We start from the raw sequence: 18,618 nt of genomic DNA, 5'->3' as shown, positions 1-18,618 counted from the left end.
TCCACTCCAGCTCAAAGCCCCGCTTCCCCCCCTGGCTGTGGGGTCCTCTGATGCCCCAAGGCAGGGACTTGAGTGGGAAGTGGATAGGGAAGACCAGAGGTGTGTGGCCCTGCTCGGGAGCCTGTGAGGTGATGGAGACAGCGCTGTGGCCTGGACTCAGCTTGCCTCCTTCCCTTGAAGCCACCCCAGCAGGGTGGCCCCCGCAGCTATGAGTATCCGTGGCTCACACATGATGACTGGGCTGGGGATGTGGACCCTCCCAGAGGCAGCCAGCTGAGTCATGCCTGGGACACTGGGCTGGATGGCCACCAGCATTTTTGTGTCCATAGCGGGCTGAGGGGTGGTCAGCGGTGGGACAGGGATTGGGGGAAGAGAATCAAGCATGTGAGAGACTGGACATGAGCCCCGATGGTCTCCTCTCTCACCCCCAGGATGTCCTCTGAGGCCAGGTGCCTTCCAGGCCTGGGTACCCCTCATAACCACTTGATGTAGGATGATTGTGTTTCCCCAACTAAGGACCCTAAGTCACATCCTGGAGCCTAAGGGTCTTGGTCTGGGGACATGAGCCTGGAGGGTGACTCTGTGGGGGGGGAGGCCCAGAGGTCCTGCAGGAGGCTCCCAAAACAGGGGATAGACAGGTGGGAGGGGTCATCTCAGCCTGGGGTTCTGAGCCTGTTTCCAAATCTATGGAGCAGGGATGACAATGGAGACACAGGCATGGATTCCAGGAGGCCATAATCTAAGGTTTCCATGGGCTTCAGCACAGGCAGTGGTGGTAGGACCGTATTATGGTGTAAAGGGGGCGTCATGGCAGAGAGGGAGGACGTGGCGATCCGAGGAACAAATAAGGAGAGTGCAGACAGCATCTAGAAACTGGGGCGCAGGCTGGGCTGAGGGAAACCAGCCATGGGGCAGTGGTGGAGACAAGCAGAGAGCCCTGAGTTCTGAGCAGAGGCACACCCCTGGCCCAGCAGGTGAGGGGAGTCTGGAGGGTGGCCAGGGAGTGAGGACCGTGCAAACAAAGTCCTCCACTCACTGAGTTAGAAGTGGGTAACAGAACAGACCTATGGCTAGTGAATCCACCGATACTGCAGAAAAAAACCTTCTCACAGAGAGAACTCCAGGCTCAGACGGCTTCACTGGATAATCCTACCTAACGTTTTAGGCAGATATACGGTCATACCAATTCTACACAAACCCTGAAGAAATGGCAATATTCCCAACACACTCTAGGACCTCAGCGTTCCGCTCTCTGATCAGCACACCTGAGAAAGACAGGCCACCCAACGTTCTCACAGTCAACCGCAACACGCTTAACAGAGTGTTAGCAAGTCGAAGCCGACGGTTTCCAAAGAGAGATGACCTGGGTCATCCCAGGGACGCAAGGCTGGCTCAACATCTGACTATCAATCAATGAAACGGGTCACATGACTAGACTAAAACGAAAAAAAAAAGTCTCATTATCCCAAAATGTACAGAAAAAAGTATTTGAGGGAATTTAACATCTGTTCTTTTTTTTTTTTTTTAATTTTTTTTTAAATGTCTAGGTTTTTTTTTTTTTAATTTATTCATTTTAGAGAGGAGAGAGAGAGACAGAGGGAAAGAGAGAGAGGAGAAACAGAGAGAGAGAAGGGGGGGAGGAGCTGGAAGCATCAACTCCCATATGTGCCTTGACCAGGCAAGCCCAGGGTTTTGAACCGGCGACCTCAGCATTTCCAGGTCGATGCTTTATCCACTGCGTCACCACAGGCCAGGCTTAACATCTGTTCTTGATAAATAACTCACCAAACTAGGAAGAGGAGAGACCTTCCTGAACCTGAGAAAGGTGTCTGTGAAAATCCAACCGCCACCAACATCACACATCGTGGTAGCGACTGAGTGCTTTTCCCTCTGAGATCAGGAACGAGGCAAAAACACCCTGTGTCAGTGCTTCTATTCAATATTGTCCTGGAAGTCCTCGCCAGTGCAAAAAATCAAGACAAAGAAGTAAAGGACATCCAATTAGAAAGAAGTAAAACTGGCTTTCTTCACAGATGATATGTTCGTTCACTGATGTAAGGAAATCTTCAACAACAACAAAAAAAACTACCATAACTAATAAAGTGAATTTAGCTAGATTGCAGGAAATAAGATCAATATAAAAATAAATGATCGTTCTATATACTAGCAATAAACAATCGGAAATTTAAATTACCAAACGGTACCAATTACAATAGCATTGAAAAAAATGTAAAATTCATAGATAAATATGACCAAAGATGGGTAAGACCTCTACAAATATAAACTGAATAACTTGACCAAGGATAATTAAAGACCTAACTAAAAGGGGAGGTATATTCATGTGTTCATGAATTGTAAGGCTCTGTTATTTTTTTTTTCTTTTTTTACAGAGACAGAGAGTGAGTCAGAGAGAGGGATAGACAGGGACAGACAGACAGGAACGGAGAGATGAGAAGCATCAATCATTAGTTTTTCATTGCGACACCTTAGTTGTTCATTGATTGCTTTCTCATATGTGCCCTGACCGCGGGCCTTCAGCAGACCGAGTAACCCCTTGCTGGAGCCAGCGACCTTGGTTCAAGCTGGTGAGCTTTTGCTCAAACCAGATGAGCCCGTGCTCAAGCTGGCGACCTCGGGGTCTTGAACCTGGGTCCTCCACATCCCAGTCCAACACTCTATCCACTGCGCCACCGCCTGGTCAGGCATCTCTATGGCATTAAGTTCTAATTCTCCCCAAATTGATGTACAGATTCAACATAGTGCCAATAAAACTCCTAGCCGGTTTAAAAAAAGAAATGAAAAAAATAGAAAATCGGGTTCTAAAATTCATATGTAACACACAGGTCCTAGAATAGCCAAAACAACTTTGAAAAAGAAGAGTAACACTTGATATTTGCACATAAGGCCCCACTTTAAGGCTCATTATAAAGCTACGGTCAGAAAAATCAGTGGAACAGACTAGAGAGCCCCAAAATAAACCCAAATGGTTTTGGATAAAGGTGCAAAGGCAATCCAGTGGAGGAAGAATAAATAGCCTTTTTCAACAAATAGTGATAAAATAATTGTCTTCCCTTTTTCTTTTTTTTTTTTCTTCTTTTTTTTTAGCAAGAGAGAGAGGGGATGGGAGCAGACAGGGACAGACAGACAGAAAGGGAGAAAGATGAGAAGCATCAACTTATAGTTGCAGCACCTTAGTTGTTCATTGATTACTTTCTCATATGTGCCTTGACTGGGGGGCTCCAGATGAGCCAGTGACCCCTTGCTCAAGTCAGCCACCTTAGGCTTCAAGCCAGCGGCCTTTTGGGCTCAAGCCAGTGACCACTGGGTCCTGTGTAGAATCCTACGCTCGAGCTGATAACCTCAGGGTTTCGAACCTGGGTCCTCAGCCTCCCAGGCCGATGCTCTAACCATGGCGCCACCACCTGTTCAGGCAATTGTCTCTTCTTACACAAAACAAAATTCAACCCTGATCCACACCTTGCACCATAGAGAAAAATTAACTAGAAATGGATCATAGAACTACATGTTAACCCTGAAAAGTATAAAAGTTCTGGAAGAAAACAGGAAGGGGAAAAAATTTTTTGTGACTCTGGGTTATAAAAATAATTCTTAGATATGATACCAAAATCACCATCCTCAAAAGAAAAAAAGAAGTTGATAAATTTGGCTTCATCACAATTCAGAACTTCTGCTCTCCAAAGACATTCTGAGAAGGAGAGGGCAAGCCACAGACGGTATGTGTCTGAGAAAGGACTCGTGTCTGGAACAAGGCCTCTCAGAACTCAATAAGGAAACAAGCACAAGGTCTGCACAGATGCTTCACCCAAGAGCACAGGCAAGTGGCCAATGAGCGCAGGGGGAAGATGGTGAAGCCCGACAGGGCACCAGTCAGGCCGTTACCATGGCGAAGGGCAGAAAAAGCGACTTCACCAAGTGCCAATGAGGGTCTGAAGGAACTGGGACTCTCCGCTGCTGTGGCATGTTGTGTGACAACTTTTTTTTTCTTGAAGTGAGAAGCGGGGAGGCAGTCCCGCATGCGCCCGACCGGGATCCACCCGGCATGCCCACCAGGGGGCGATGCTCTGCCCATCTTGGGGCAGCAATCAGAGCCATTCTAGCGCCTGAGGCAGAGGCCACAGAGCCATCCTCAGCGCCCGGGCAAACTTTGCTCCAGTGGAGCCTTGGCTGCGGGAGGGGAAGAGAGAGACAGAGAGGAAGGAGAAGGGGAGGGGTGGAGAAGCAGATGGGCGCCTCTCCTGTGTGCCCTGGCTGGGAATTGAACCTGGGACTCCTGCACGCCAGGCCAACACTCTACCGGTGAGCCAACCGGCCAGGGCCTGTAACGACTTATTTAAAACCGTATTAACATACTGAACTGCACCACTGCAGTGCTCAGGTGTTACTGTGTCTTGACGCTTTGCCCTCCTCTCGGAAAAGTGCCGTCATGTCCACCCCCGCCCTGCAAAGCTGTCCAGGCTCCCAACCCTTGGCCTACTCTTCTGTGCCCCTTGTGCCCACCGCTCTGGCTGCCACCTTGCCACCCTGCTGGCCCTGCCACCTCTGGCTGACTGCCTCCAACCCGTCCAGGTCTCAGGAATGTCACCACCTGGGAGGGAGGCTGCCTCTCAATTGCTCTCACTGCAGGAGCTGACCCATGGCCCACCAGCACTCCGCAGCTTAGGACACTGGAGGGAGGGAGACAGGGATGGTCAGGTGGTGTGGTGGGCTGTGTTGAAGGCAGACAGCAGGGTGAGGGGTGGGGCAGTCAGGCTGCAGGGAGAACCTGGATCTGGAACAAGGAGCCTTGAAAGCCCAGCCAGGTGGGACCACGGAGCGGGGGGGGGGGGTTGGGGGGAGAGGGGTAGCTAGCCCAGCAGGAGCAGGGCCCAAATGGAGCTGTCCCGGGTGCCAGAGCTCAGTGGTCACCTGGCAGCCACCACTGCCCTGGCCAGGCTAGGCGTGCTCTATCTAGCTCAACACACAGCTGTGAATTAATCAGAAAGACTTCAGACACTGGCAAGACCCTGCTGGGGAGGTCAGCACACTCTCAGGTCCCCTCCCTCCCAGTGCCTACTGTGTGTGGGTCCTCCACTGGGCCCCCTGGGGTTATCACTGCCTTGTGGAGTCTCGGTGATACTGACATAAGTTGCTGTACATAGCCAGGCTGCATGGCGGGTATGAGCAAGGGGCTTGGGCAAGAACCCAGCCCTGCCCTTGGAAGTAAAGTCAAGACTGAGAAGGCAAGATGGCAAGGGACGCAGCGAATGACAACCTTGAATAATGGTGGTAGTAACAGTGAGTAACGATCCTGAATGATAGTGGTAGTAACAGTGAGTAACGGTCCTGAGCAATGGTGGTAGTAACAGTGAGTAACGGTCCTGAGCAATGGTGGTAGTAACAGTGAGTAACGGTCCTGAGCAATGGTGGTAATGACAGCGAGTAACAGTAGCTGAGTAACTGTCAAACAGCAATCGTGAGTAATGAGGACAAGTAATAAGGGTGAGTAAGACAAGAGGTGAGATAAGGAGTGACACACGTGGGCACTGAGCTCCTCTTCCAGGCGCTGTGGGAGTTGGGGACTTGAGGCCTTTTTTTTTTTTTTTTTCTTTTTGTATTTTTCTGAAGCTGGAAACGGGGAGAGACAGACAGACTCCAGCATGCGCCCGACCGGGATCCACCCGGCACGCCCACCAGGGGCGACGCTCTGCCCACCAGGGGGCGATGCTCTGTCCCTCCGGGGCGTCGCTCTGCTGCGACCAGAGCCACTCTAGCACCTGGGGCAGAGGCCAAGGAGCCATCCCCAGCGCCCGGGCCATCTTTGCTCCAATGGAGCCTTGGCTGTGGGAGGGGAAGAGAGAGACAGAGAGGAAGGAGGGGCTGGGGGTGGAGAAGCAAATGGGTGCTTCTCCTGCGTGCCCTGGCCGGGAATCGAACCCGGGTCCCCCACATGCCAGGCCGATGCTCTACCGCTGAGCCAACCGGCCAGGGCCGAGGCCTTTTTGCAGATGACAAAACAGGCTCAGGGAGGTTGATGAATGGGCCCAGGCGGAGCCTCCAGTCCACGTGCGCCCCTGGGACCACCCTCACACTGCACTCACAGGGCTCCCCGAACAGGAGAGGACATACCGAATGCCAGCAGTTCCCTAGAGGAGCTGTCCCCAAAGTCAACTCTCTGCCTCCAGCATGTTCTAGAAGGAAGACATGGCCAGAGCACATGTCACCATTTAGGACAGAAGCTCAGAAGTATGTGCCAAGGATAGCCCTTCCAGATTCCTGCCATTCTGTCCAAAATGACAATCGGGGAGGCCCCCCCCCCCAAGTCAGAGCTGGGGGTCACCCTGCCCGCATGCCAGGATGGCCATCAGCCCCACAGCCTCCTCTCTGATGGCCGGAGACGGTCTCAGAAGACAAGATGGCCTGGCCTCGAGATGAGGTCATCTCTGAACCCGCAGGGCAGTGGGATGGCGTGGGGGTGGTGCCCAGTGGATGGAAAGACAGAAAGCAACGGGCCCGGCTGGGAGCAGATGAGGAGTGTTATCTCCTGCCTCAGGGACGACACCTGCAGGTCAGCCGGGGGGACCCGAGGGCAGAGAGCTAGATGGTGTCTCTGGGGCAGCAGGAGAGGCTCAGGGCACCAGAAGTCAGGGAAGCACAAGCCACCAGCCTGCTCTCCAGCCGGGAAAACCAGAGGGCGGGTGAGCGGTCACAGCCAGGGGACAGGCCCCCCGAGGAAGCCCTGACAGTGGGTGGCCGGGTGTTGGCTGGAGACACCAGAGCTTTGCTGGGGTCGTTCTATCCCTGAAAGCATCGATTCTGAGGAAATGATCCAAAATGTAGAGCCGCGAGGTGCGTGACCACAGGCTCGGTCACCGTGGAGAGAGGGAAGTCCTGAACAAATCAGCCTACGTCCTGACGAGAGAGCAACCCTCGCTGACGGTCGTGTTCCCAAAGAGCTTCGTGGAGAAGCGACCAGAAAATGATATTCAGTGAAGAAAATAATAAGACTTCTCATAGGATTTGGGCTGGTTTTATTTCCTTCATTCACTCTCGTTTATGTTTTTTGTAAGTTTCCACAAGGAATGGGGACCAGGTTATAATTAGGAAAAAAAAAAAGTCAGTGTTATGTTTTCAAGGGGGCAGAAGTTTGGAGACACACGTTAGTAAAAGATCCAGGAAAAGGACAGACACACCGGAGACAGACAGATTTCCATTTTCTAGATGCAATCCATTCAGCTGGCTTCGAGTATGGAAGGTTCAGGATAATGAGGTGAGTCTACACAGGAACAAGCTTTTAAAAAGTGCTAACTTTTGCCCTGGCTGGCTGGCTCAGCGGTAAAGCGTCGGCCTGGTGTGTGGAAGTCCAGGGTTCGATTCCTGGTCAGGGCACTGAGGAGAAGCACCCATCTGCTTCTCCACCCTTCCCCCTCTCCTTCCTCTCTGTCTCTCTCTTCCCCTCCTGCAGCCAAGGCTCCATTGGAGCAGAGTTGGCCTGGGCACTGAGGATGGCTCCATGGCCTCTGCCTCAGGTGCTAGAATGGCTGTGCTTGCAACACAGTGACGCCCCAGATGGGCAGAGCATCGCCCCCTAGTGGGCATGCTGGGTGGATCCCGGTCGGGTGCATGCGGGAGTCTGTCTGACTGCCTCCCTCACCCCCCCCCCGCTTCTCACTTTGGAAAAATACCAAAAAAAAAGTGCTAACTTTCCCCCCAAAAGGCTAATCTGTGAGCCCTGAAAAGATAAGGATGAAGGCAGTAGAGAAAAGCTGAGAATCCTTGGTTCTGACTGTTCTGCCCAGGTCCCTGAGCAGGGGCGCTGGTGGAACAGGCTGTGGGCAGTGGGTTGAAGGTCAGGCCCAGGGAAGTGCTGCAGAGGACGGGCCCCTCCTCCGGGTACCCGGCCCCTCCACCCGAGGGCTCCGTTCTGCCTAACTGGGAAGCAAGCTCCAGCTGTCCTCAGGGCAAGCGGCCCCGTCACAGCCCCGTACAACTCCTTCGGGGTACCAGGGCGCCGTCTGAAAGTGTGGCGCACAGGCCTGCGTGTGGCTGGTCCTGTCTGGCTCAGGCACAGGACGGGGGCTCGTGAGTGCAGGGTGTGGCCCGCTCTGCCCTCCTCCAGGCTGCACACCCGCTGCACGGCTGGGCCTCCGGGTCAAGTCAGGACAACAGCTCGTCACGTGAGAACGGTAAGTGAGCACATCACGGGGCCGGCGGGCTCACGCTGCAGGCGCTCAGAGCTAAGGCACACATCAGCGTTTCCGGTCTCTGTCTCTCCATCTGCCAAGTGGGACGCGGGGGGGACCATCTGCACCGCACAGGAGACTGGCTGTTGTCACGGTGAAGCCTCCACACACATTGCCTAACAGCACCAACCAGACTCTAGGAACCTGGCTGTTTGATTTCTGGTGCACTTTCTGCCTGTGGCTGGTCTTCTGTGCCTGTGTTATCAATGCTGCTTTTCCACCTTCGTCCCAGCAATCCGCCAGACTCTGTGAGGTAGGGCGCCCCGTCTTTTCCTAGGTGGGTCCCCCCTGAGCCTCCCAGGAACCAGTCTGGGATGTGAATGAGCAACGCTCTCCTGTGTGCCCTACGTGGGACAGCGCCACCTGCTGACCTGATTCCCAACTGCCTAGCGCAGCGCGGGTCCCGGCACCTCTGTCCAAGGTGCTGACCCGAACACAGGTCTGTCCTAGTGACCGGGCCACCTGCCACGTCCTTCCTTCTTCAGACGCTCTGCACCTTCTGGACATCCTGGAGGACGTCTTTCGAGGCCACAGTGGACTCCTCTTCTCTATCCTCAGCTCGAATTCAGTGTCTGTGCTCCACCGATGAGGCCCGGGAAGCTGATGGCATCACCTGAACAACCAGTGTCCTGTGCCGGACACATCAGGAAAGCAGCAAGGGGTTCCAGACAGAGCAGTGTCCACTGGCTGTCACCTGAACAAACAGCAAAAAAAAAAAAAGTGGGTGCAGGTCAAAAACTAAGATCCATGATTGCGTCGTAGAATTTGTGATGTTTTCTTATCAGCCTTGCAGAAAAACAATGCACTTACCAATGGACTCGGCCACTGAGTCGGGAGGCCCAGAGGAAGAAAGCTGTCCAGTAGGTTGTGGACAAAAATTCGTCCCACACTGGACGTGGCTCAGGAAGCTGGGCTTGCATCTCACCAGTGGCCTGATCAGACACAGGCGTGATAGCTGCATGAAGCCGCTCCACGCGGCACCCTTTGTAGGAGCAAAGTCTGGAACGACCCCAAGGCCAGCAGCTGGTCTGAGCGCACGCTGCTCCAGCCACACCGTGGGATCCCACCACGGCCAAAGGCGACAGTGGGGAGATCTTTAGAAACTAGCAGGGGAGGCTTCCAGATGAAGTCAGGAAAGCAAGATGGAGAAGAGCGTGTCCAGGATGAGGGCCATTGCCAAAGACCAGGAGGGGGGACCACTGTGCGTGGGGGTGTGTGCACATCGTTGCTTCTGTTTCTTAAAACTGAAGGAGAAACTATAAACATTTTAAAGCTGTTAACCTCAGCGAAGAGGGAGAATGAGATGGAGGGACAGAGTCCTCCGGTAACGTCTTATTCTGCAGACCTGGCAGGGACCCACGCACATACTTCCCGTAATTGTAAACAAAGTCCGGGGCCAAGGCCACGTCCGCACGTCCAGTGCTGAAGGGAACAGGTGCACCCTGCTGTGGGGGGAACCTGGGGGGCCTGACAGCAGAGACAGAGTGATTTCAAGGGAGTTCCAGCAGGTGTGTGGGATGGACCTAAACCAAACTTTAAAAAAAAAAACCTCACGGGGTTACAGGCGTCGGTGAGGATGGGGACAAATGAACCTTCCTAACGAACGACGGGAATACAGACGGCAGCCGCTGTGAGACACAGGTGAGAACGCCTCAAAAACCTAAGACCACGGGACCCAGCGATTCCACTCCTGGATGGACGTAAACGCAGAAGGAACGGAAACACGGCCGCACAGAAATATGTACAACATTCCCAGCAGCGCCACTCATCACGGCCCCAAAGTGGGAACAGCACACACGCCCGCCTCAACAGACGGACGGACGGACGAACAAGACGTGCTCCGGCCTCACAGTGGAGGGCGGTTCGGCCACGGAGAGGAAAGACGTGCGGGTGGCGGCCACACTGTGGGGGCGCCGTGAAAAGCACAACGCTCACTAAGAAGCCAGACACAGAAGGTCACATGTTGTATAAAATTCTGTTTCTATGAGACATCCAGAAGAGCCCAATCCAAGGAGCCAGAAAGTAGATTGATGGGGGCCGGGGGCTGGGGGAGGGGGAGGGAGGAGTGACTGCAGGACCGGACCCCATACAGAATAGGCGGCCGCCGCCAGGCAGGCGGGCTGGATTGCCCAGGCTGCAAACGGGGGAGCTCTGCATTGGAGGAGAGAGTAGGAACGGCCCCGACCCCCACCGGCGCCTGGCCGGCTCCTCGTACACGTGACACGTGCTGAGAGATGAGGCCCGGAAGAGGCAGAGGCTCTGCAGCCCCGCACCCAGAGACCCCTCTTCTAGTCCCACACCTCTGACCGCCCCTCTGTGCCCAGCTCCCACGGCGCCCAGCGGGGGGGCCTTGTCCGCCAGGGTGAGCGCCCTCCCTTCCCCTTCCCACGCCCCCGCCCCGCCCCGTTGGACACAGCCAAGGCCTAGGGTGGGAGCAAGGCAGGGTCCCGGGGAGAGGACCACCAATGGTGAGATACACCGGTCACCTGGGACCCACCCAGGCTCAGCCGCGAGAACCACCAAGGTGGCACCCTGCACCTCCTCTGCACAGGGTCAAGGATGGAGCAGGCACGTGGTTGGCACGGGCTGCAACCACTTTGTTCAGGATACATCAGTGTCGGGAGCAAGGGGATGGACAGGTGCCAGGGTCTCACCGTTCCTGGTCAAGGCCTCTGGGGGGGGAGAGGACAGCAGTGCCCAGGGAAGGGGGGGAGGGGAGGAGAGAGCTGTGCCCCAAAGCACGACCGGAGACTCTGCCCGAGGGTGGTCTCAGGATCCAAGGTAGCCCCCAGGAGCTCCACGTCCAATGCCGGGGGTCTGTGAAGCTCATTGCGGCCCATGGGAGCCGAGTGGCCGCAGGGTCAGCTGGGTGCCAGGTGGTCAGGCTCAGAGGCAGCCACGCCCACTCACCACTGCCCAGCCCACCCACACGCAGATCACTCCAGGGCCACCATAGGCCACGGAGGCAAAAGAGGATGGCCCAAGGGCTCCGCACTGTGCTGTCACCTGTAACGTGAGGGGCCCCATAGGGGACATTTCTCAGCTGAATGCAGCCACTGGGCCCAGGAGGGCCTAACAATATACACTGTTCAACTGCCTGCAACCCTGACGCCCCACGCTGCCCATCGACACTGAGACTCAGCCAGCATGACACAGCCCAAGTGCACAGTCAGACAGGATGAACCCAGTGGCCAGAAGCTCTTACCTGGGGCCCAGCGGGCGCTGGCTCCCCTCCCTGGCCTCGGAGGGCGGCCTGTCACCTTGCTGCTCCTGCTCCTCTTGCTGACTGCCCCCGCCACCTCCCTGAGGCTTGTCTGCCGCGTCCGCTGGGGGCCCTGAGGTCAGCGCCAGGCACTTGTTGGAAGCAGGGGCTTTGGGCTCCTGCCTATTGGGGGTGTCTTCTGAGGGCAGGGGGGCCGGGGAGCCCCCAGGCGGGGCCTCCAGGGCAGGCCGGGCCTCCTCCAGTCTCTCAGCACCCCCCTTGGCACCGGCCTTGGACGAGCCGATGGAGGAGGCGCTGATGACGCCACCCGGGTTGCACTTGTCCTGCAGGCTCTCGGCCGCGTCCTCCCTGCTGCCCTCACAGGCCCCGCAGCACACGCAGGAGTTGAGGAGGCAGCGGGTGGCCGCGGTGCTGAGTTTGTGGGAGCCGCCCTCGGTCCCCTCGGCCGGGGCTTCCGAGGCTTCCGAGGCAGAGACGGCACAGGCCAGGGAGGTGGCTGACTTGGGATTGAAGATGACCGTGGCTGAGAGCTTCATGCCGCCCGTCCGGTGGGCGATCATCTCGGCCGTCTCGGCACCGTCCGCCGTCCCCTCCCAGCTGTCCAGGTGCGGCTGGGAGTCCAGGCAGCTGCAGGAGTTGGGGCCCACCGCCCACATCTTGTTGTCCCGGTCCTGGACGTTGTTGTTGTTGTTGATCAAGTCTCCCTCTTCCTCCGAGGTGGCGGGGATGCCGACATCTCTCTCCCCGCCCTGCCCTCTCTCCTGGGGGTCAGCACGGGCGCTGCCCATCCACCGAGACGGGCTGTCCGAGGCGTCTGCTGCCCCCTCCACGTCATCCATGAAGAACACCCTCCCCTCCTCCTCCTCGTTGCTGCTGGGCCGCGGCAGCCTGCCGCCGGGGGCGGCCTCGCCCCGGGGACTGCTCTCGGCACCCGGCCTGCGCGCGGGGGACTGGCAGGCGCTGGGCGGGGACAGCAGGGACGACATCTCGTCCCCAGCCCGGTGCACCATGCGGTTGAGCTGCTCCAGCTCCTGGTCGTCGTACTGCATGGAGCAGGCCAGCTCCGCCTCCGGGTTCTTGGCCTTGGCCGAGAGCAGCTCCTCGGTGGGGAGGGGTGTGGCGGGGAAGGCGGGCACGAGGGCGGGCAGCACGGGCATATCTGCCCGGATGGGGAACTCCACGTCCTGGGAGATGCAGAGGTTCCGTTCCAGCGTGTGCAGCTCGTCCTCGCTCAGGGTCTGCAGCAAATCCCTGCGAGGGTCAAGACAGAAGCAAGTGAAGGTCCCAACGGCCCCACCCGCGTCTGCCGAGTGGATGCGGTGCCGCATTGTCTGCACTAAGGGGGGGAAGCAATGCAGCATCATCGCTTGCAATGCAACCGCACACACCGTTTCCTCCACTGCAGAGCGAGGCCCGGGCTCCCGCAGGGGCCGTGCCCCTCTGAACAACGAGGTTCTGAAACCTCTTGCCGAAAACAAGAAATCACTGGTCCTCAAGGATGTCATAACTGCATTAACAATACAATTAATTAATTAACAATGCGCTCCTAATGAAAACATTCAAGAGTGAAAAAACATGTGTTGGCTTCCATATAGACTTTCATCCTTTTGTTCGACAGTTATTACTGAACGCTGTCTGTCTGTGTGCCAGGCACTGGGCACACACGGGAAGACCGACCAGCGTGGCCCCTGCCCTGGGGAGGGGTTGCGTTGGAAGGGGCAGAAAATAAATATTTATACGAGGGAGTGATGACTGAAGCACAGACAACTGCTACAAAGGAAATGCTCTGGGGAGACTTCCTGGAAGAAGGGGCATTGAAGCAGAGACCAGAAGGTGGAATGGCATGAGCGGCGGCTCCGTGCCGGGAGAAGCGCAGGCCAGCATGGGCTCCGAGTCCCACACTGAACACTCAGTACTGTCACAAAAGCAGCACACGGCAGAAGGCACCTCCCAGAGCCCCCCGCCCGCCCCCCCAGCCTGTGACTCTCCATACACCCTGACACGCACTTCACAGCCTGTCCTATAAAACAGGACCCCATCCCTGTCCTCACAGGGCCACGAGAAACCACAGATGATCAGCCCGGGGCCTCCAGCCAGGTCTGCAGGTCTCCATGTTCCCGGCCAGGAACAAACAGCTGGTCCCGAGGGGAAAAGACAGGTACAGAAGGGGCTCCCACATCACAAACCCGCAACTCAGACCCAGGCCAACGCTCCAGCACCACTGGCCAGTGCAGGAGAGGACCAGTGACTGCCCCCCAACCCTACAGGAGAGAGGGCTGGGGGAAAACACCCACCTCAGCGCCCCGCCCCTCCCTCCCCCTCCCCCTCCCCCACCTTATTTTCCGCAGCAACGTGTGGAAGGGCCGGAACAGCTCGGACATGTCTTCCACCTTGCGGTCCAAGTTCAGGGGTCCGTCGGCGTAGACCACGAGGCCGCTGCATTCAAGACACAAAACGGCGAGTCTGGCCTCAGGCCCCGAGGCTGCCTGGGTGGACCCAGACCACACCTCCGCTGCGGTCTCCCACTCAGCTCAGGCGGGCGCTGGTGGGCTTGACCTCTGTGATCGAATCTTGAATAAGGTTAGAGGAGAGCGATGAAAACTGTTGACCAGACCGTATCGTGTTGTGATCGCCCTTACGGTCATGCGAGAGAGCATAAAATAACCATAAACCCATGCCCGATCCTGTCCTGCTGTGACCAGGTGGGTCAGCGCCAGGCGGCTACTGAGATCCATCTCCTGGAATACGGGAAAACTGCCTTTGTGTTTCAGCTCGACACCGTTAGAGGCTTGTGAGGACAAGACCTGAAACCACCTACCCCAACGCAAATGGAAGTCGGAGCCGCGGTCCCACCAGGGCAAAGGGCAGCCTCTGCTGTGGACAGAAGGCCTGCCCCTCGTGCTTCGACCACGTGGGTCCCCTGAGCCCCCACGGCTGGGCCCTGTCTGGGTCCCACAGGGTTCAAGAATGAGTATCTCGGCCCTGGCCGGTTGGCTCAGCGGTAGAGCGTCAGCCTGGCGTGCGGGGGACCCCGGTTCGATTCCCGGCCAGGGCACATAGGAGAAGCGCCCATTTACTTCTCCACCCCCCCTCCTTCCTCTCTGTCTCTCTCTTCCCCTCCCGCAGCCAAGGCTCCATTGGAGCAAAGATGGCCTGGGCGCTGGGGATGGCTCCTTGGCCCGGAAGGGGCAGAGCATCGCCCCCTGGTGAGCAGAGCGTCACCCCTGGTGGGCGTGCCGGGTGAATCCCAGTCGGGTGCATGCGGGAGTCTGTCTGTCTCTCCCCGTTTCCAGCTTCAGAAAAATACAAAAAAAAAAAAAGAATGAGTATCTCGGGGACACTTTGCACAGACAGGGAACACTTTTCACGACTGTGTCCCCCAGGCTGTCCCCCTACTACCGTGTTGCCTCCCGGAGGACTCTCGGACCTCTGGTCTCATCACCCTCTATCCAACCCCTGCCCGCCCCCTGAAGTTCAGGTGCTGCCCTGAGTCTAACTCACCCTGGCCACAGCCTCTCTTCTGGCTCCCCGGCCCACACCAGGCGGTAACAATCTGGTCCCGGCCCCTTCCTGCTGGCTTACCCCTGAACCCCACAACGCCGCCCACAAGGCGCTGTGTGCCTTTCCCAGGCTGACCCCCAGGCCCACCTGTCCCTCCCAGAAGTGCAGCCCATGTTCCACCCTCCTTCAAGACAGAAGGTAGCCCTGGCTGGTTGGCTCAGTGGTAGAGCATTGGCCTGGCGTGCAGAAGTCCCGGGTTCGATTCCCAGCCGGGGCACACAGGAGAAGCGCCCATCTGCTTCTCCACCCCTCCCCCTCTTCTTCCTCTCTGTCTCTCTCTTCCCCTTCCGCAGTGAGGCTCCATTGGAGCAAAAGATGGCCCGGGCACTGGGGATGGCTCCTTGGCCTCTGCCCCAGGCGCTAGAGTGGCTCTGGTCTCAGCAGAGCGACGCCCCGGAGGGGCAGAGCATCGCCCCCTGGTGGGCAGAGCATCGCCCCCTGGTGGGCAGAGCATCGCCCCTGGTGGGCGTGCCGGGTGGATCCCGGTCGGGCACATGCGGGAGTCTGTCTGACTGTCTCTCCCCGTTTCCAGCTTCAGAAAAATACAAAAAAAAAAAAAAAAAAAAAAAAGAAGAAGGCAGCCTCCTGTCAACCCCGCCCTGGGTAGGACGACCCTCTCTCTCTCCCAGGCATCCTTGTGCCTTGAGAGGCATCCCTCCTTTGGATTGGCACATAGTGTCCCACCCTGACTTTGTTCACATGCCACCTCCCGGTGCCCCGATTTGGCAGGCGAAGCCATGTCAGTCCCTGTGGTGATCTCACCACGCCGTGTGCACAACCCTGCCCAGGTCAACCGTGTGCCGTCATCCACGCCCAGACCCATCTCTCCGAGAGTGGACCCATCCTGGGAGGACCCTTCTCCGGGGGAGTGGGGGGGCTCTTCCCTGTCTCCTGGGACCAGACAGCTCAGGCCTTGGCATGTCTCCGGTGCCCAGGGAATGTCCACCCGCGAACAGGGCACCAGGTCTCTGCTCTGCAAACGAACGGGACCTTATCACCAATATTGGGTCCGCTGTCTCCATCCATCACTGAGACCCCACTAGTGCAGGAATGTGTCCAGTTCAGTGAGGAGAGGCAACAGAGAAGGCTGAATGGAAGTACATTGCCCTTAAAACAAGACTGGGTTTCATGTGCAAAAAGAAAGGGACCCCGACTGCTCTCCTGGGTCCCGGGGTGGAGCCCCGGTGCAGTGAGGAGGTCCCGGTGCGGCTCAGGGGAGCCGTGGGAGGGCGCCCTGCACGGGTCCCATGTTTGGTTCGACTTCTTGCTTTCCTGACAGCGTCTGTTAGATGCACAGTTGTTAAAGCTGATTAAGTCCAAGTATCTATTTCCTCACGTGTTGCTCTTATTCTTGGTGTCACACCTCAGAATCCATGGCCAAGTCTGAGAACATGGAGGTTTATCTCCTGTATGAGTCAAGAGTTCTCCAGCCTGACCAGGCAGTGGCGCAGTGGATAGAGCGTCGGACTGGGATGCGGAGGACCCAGGTTCAAGGCCCCGAGCTCACCAGCTTGAGTGCGGGCTCATCTGGTTTGAGCAAAAGCTCACCAGCTTTAGCCCAAGGTCGCTGGCTTGAGCAAGGGGTTACTCAGTCTGCTGAAGGCCCGCGGTCAAGGCACATATGAGAAAGCAATCAATGAACAACTAAGGTGTTGCAAAGAAAAACTAATGATTGATGCTTCTCATCTCTCCGTTCCTATCTGTCTGTCCCTCTCTTTATCTTTCTCACTCTCTGTCACACACACACACACACACACACACACACACACACACACACACACAGAGTTCTCCAGAGAAGCAGAACCAACAGCCACTTCTGATGGGCTAGAAACACTACTCAGAGGTAGCATTACCCCTGCACGGGCTCAGAGTGGGGGCCTAGCACACAGTGCACGCACCAAGCATCTTCTGACATTTAACTACCAGGCAGGAAGGGGCTGGAGTTCCTGGAGGTGGAGGGGGGAGAAAGAACCGTAGCCAGCTCCTTCCACCCCTCCTGGCTCCCCTACCTCTCCCCCCTCTGCTCTGAGAGGTCCCTGGGTCCCACCTGGAGGTCCTAGGACACCCACCTCTCGAAGACAGGATCCTGCAAGGGTACAGTTTCAGAAATATCAGTAGGGGTCTTTATCCTCACAGAAGTGCCTGTGAATCACCCCATGCTCACTACAGCCTCAGCTGAGCCGCTGCCTCAGCCCCTTTGCACATGCGGCAACCCCTTTGCCCAAAGTTCTCCCAATCCACAGTTTGTTGATTGCTGGGCTCCCGTCCCTCCTTCAGGAGTTTTGCTGGAGGTCCTGAGGTGCTTGGTCTCATCTACCTCAGAAGGTCCCTGCACTGAGCCCCCTACCCCACCCTAGCATCTAGAACACTCCAGGGCAACTGCTGTCTTACTCACCTGTATGCTTCCCTCACAGGCAGGCCTGGGGACAGAACAGGGTCAGGGACAGCAGGCACTCGATATGTGATTGCTGGGTAAATACAGGATTGAGTCTTGGGCCACATCTGGGCAGCAGCGGTCTCGGCCTGTCTGCCGAGTCCAGAGTGGCCACTGTGGACAATGAGGGACAAGACAGGAAGCCGTCGGCAGAGAGCCAGGCTGTGGGTCCTGCAGGGACCTGGTGAGTGTCCCCGCCTGGGGGGGGGGCTCCTTCTGAGAGGACAGAGAGTTTTTATTACAGCCTGGCTGCAAGGTCGGAGGCCCACCCTGGGCAGCGTTGGCACGTCCAGAGGCAGAGTCATAGAGGAGGCTTTCTCGGCTGGCCACGGCCCCCACGCTGGAAGGGACCAGCGTGCTGCTCTGAGCTCTGGCCTGAGCTCCTGCGGCCACCTCCTCGCAGCCCTGCAGTCACCTGTTCTCCGTTCGCAGCTTGAAAACCCGGACCCCCCTCTGCTGCAACCCTAACCCTCCCTCAGGTCCTCGAGGCACCTCAGCTCTGCTGCAGGCCCCCTCCAGCTCACCCAGGGCTGTTTTTAGGGACCCCACCACCCTCCCAGGACCAGGGCTTTGGGAGCCACTGGCCCGGATAGAAGGGACAGAGAAGAAGCAAAAGTTCAGACGTCAGCAGGGTGGCCGAGACGGTTAGGTGATGCTGGTCAGGGAAAAGTGGCCCCTGGGAAGCCGGCTTAGTCAGAACAGAGAGGCCCCAGGCCACTGTCGTGTGGCCACCGGATTTGGCCAATGGCAATGGTGACAAGGAGATTATAAAGAGCTGAACAAACAAGTGCTACAGACCCAAGTATGAAAATCCTTGGCCCTGGCTGGTCGGCTCAGTCAATTAAGAGCATCACCCCGAAACAAGGTTGTGGGTTTGATCCCTGGTCAGGGCATAACCAATGAGTGCACGGCTGAGTAGAACAACAGATGAATGCTTCCCTTCCCCCTCCCCTCTCTCTCCCTTCCTCCGCCCTTCTTTCTCTCTTCCTCTCTCTACCTCTCTAAAAATCAATAAAAAAATTAAGCCCGGGCCAGATAGCGCGGTTGATTGGAGCCTCATTCCAGAGCACGGGAGTTGCCAGTTCAGTCCCCCAGTCAGGGTACATACAGGAACAACTTGATGTTCCTGTCTTTCTCTCTCTCTTTCTCTCTCTCTCTCT

The 18,618-nt window shown here is 56.8% G+C and overlaps 1 protein-coding gene across 3 annotated transcripts in view; it reads right to left on the bottom strand.

Annotated features, from left to right (window-relative positions):
- Window positions 1–18,618, bottom strand: part of ZFYVE28 (zinc finger FYVE-type containing 28) — a 77,727-nt gene that overhangs the window by 17,617 nt on the left and 41,492 nt on the right. Inside the window, exons 7-9 of one of the 3 annotated variants that reach the window (XM_066280857.1) lie at window positions 13,798–13,899; window positions 11,446–12,714; window positions 7,029–8,934 (exon numbers count right to left, since the gene is read on the bottom strand). The exons of 1 other annotated variant lie outside the window; for it this stretch is intronic. In XM_066280857.1, the coding sequence (XP_066136954.1) occupies window positions 8,931–8,934; window positions 11,446–12,714; window positions 13,798–13,899 (1,375 nt within the window). In that variant the 3' untranslated portion in view covers window positions 7,029–8,930. Of the gene's footprint in view, window positions 1–7,028; window positions 8,935–11,445; window positions 12,715–13,797; window positions 13,900–18,618 lie in introns of those variants that run through there. One more of the 3 variants, XM_066280856.1, reaches the window with a different exon arrangement.

Source organism: Saccopteryx bilineata, chromosome 5 (genome assembly GCF_036850765.1).
Source record: "Saccopteryx bilineata isolate mSacBil1 chromosome 5, mSacBil1_pri_phased_curated, whole genome shotgun sequence".
NCBI classification, from domain to species: Eukaryota; Metazoa; Chordata; class Mammalia; order Chiroptera; family Emballonuridae; genus Saccopteryx; species Saccopteryx bilineata.
This window is presented reverse-complemented; position numbering and strand designations above follow the sequence as displayed.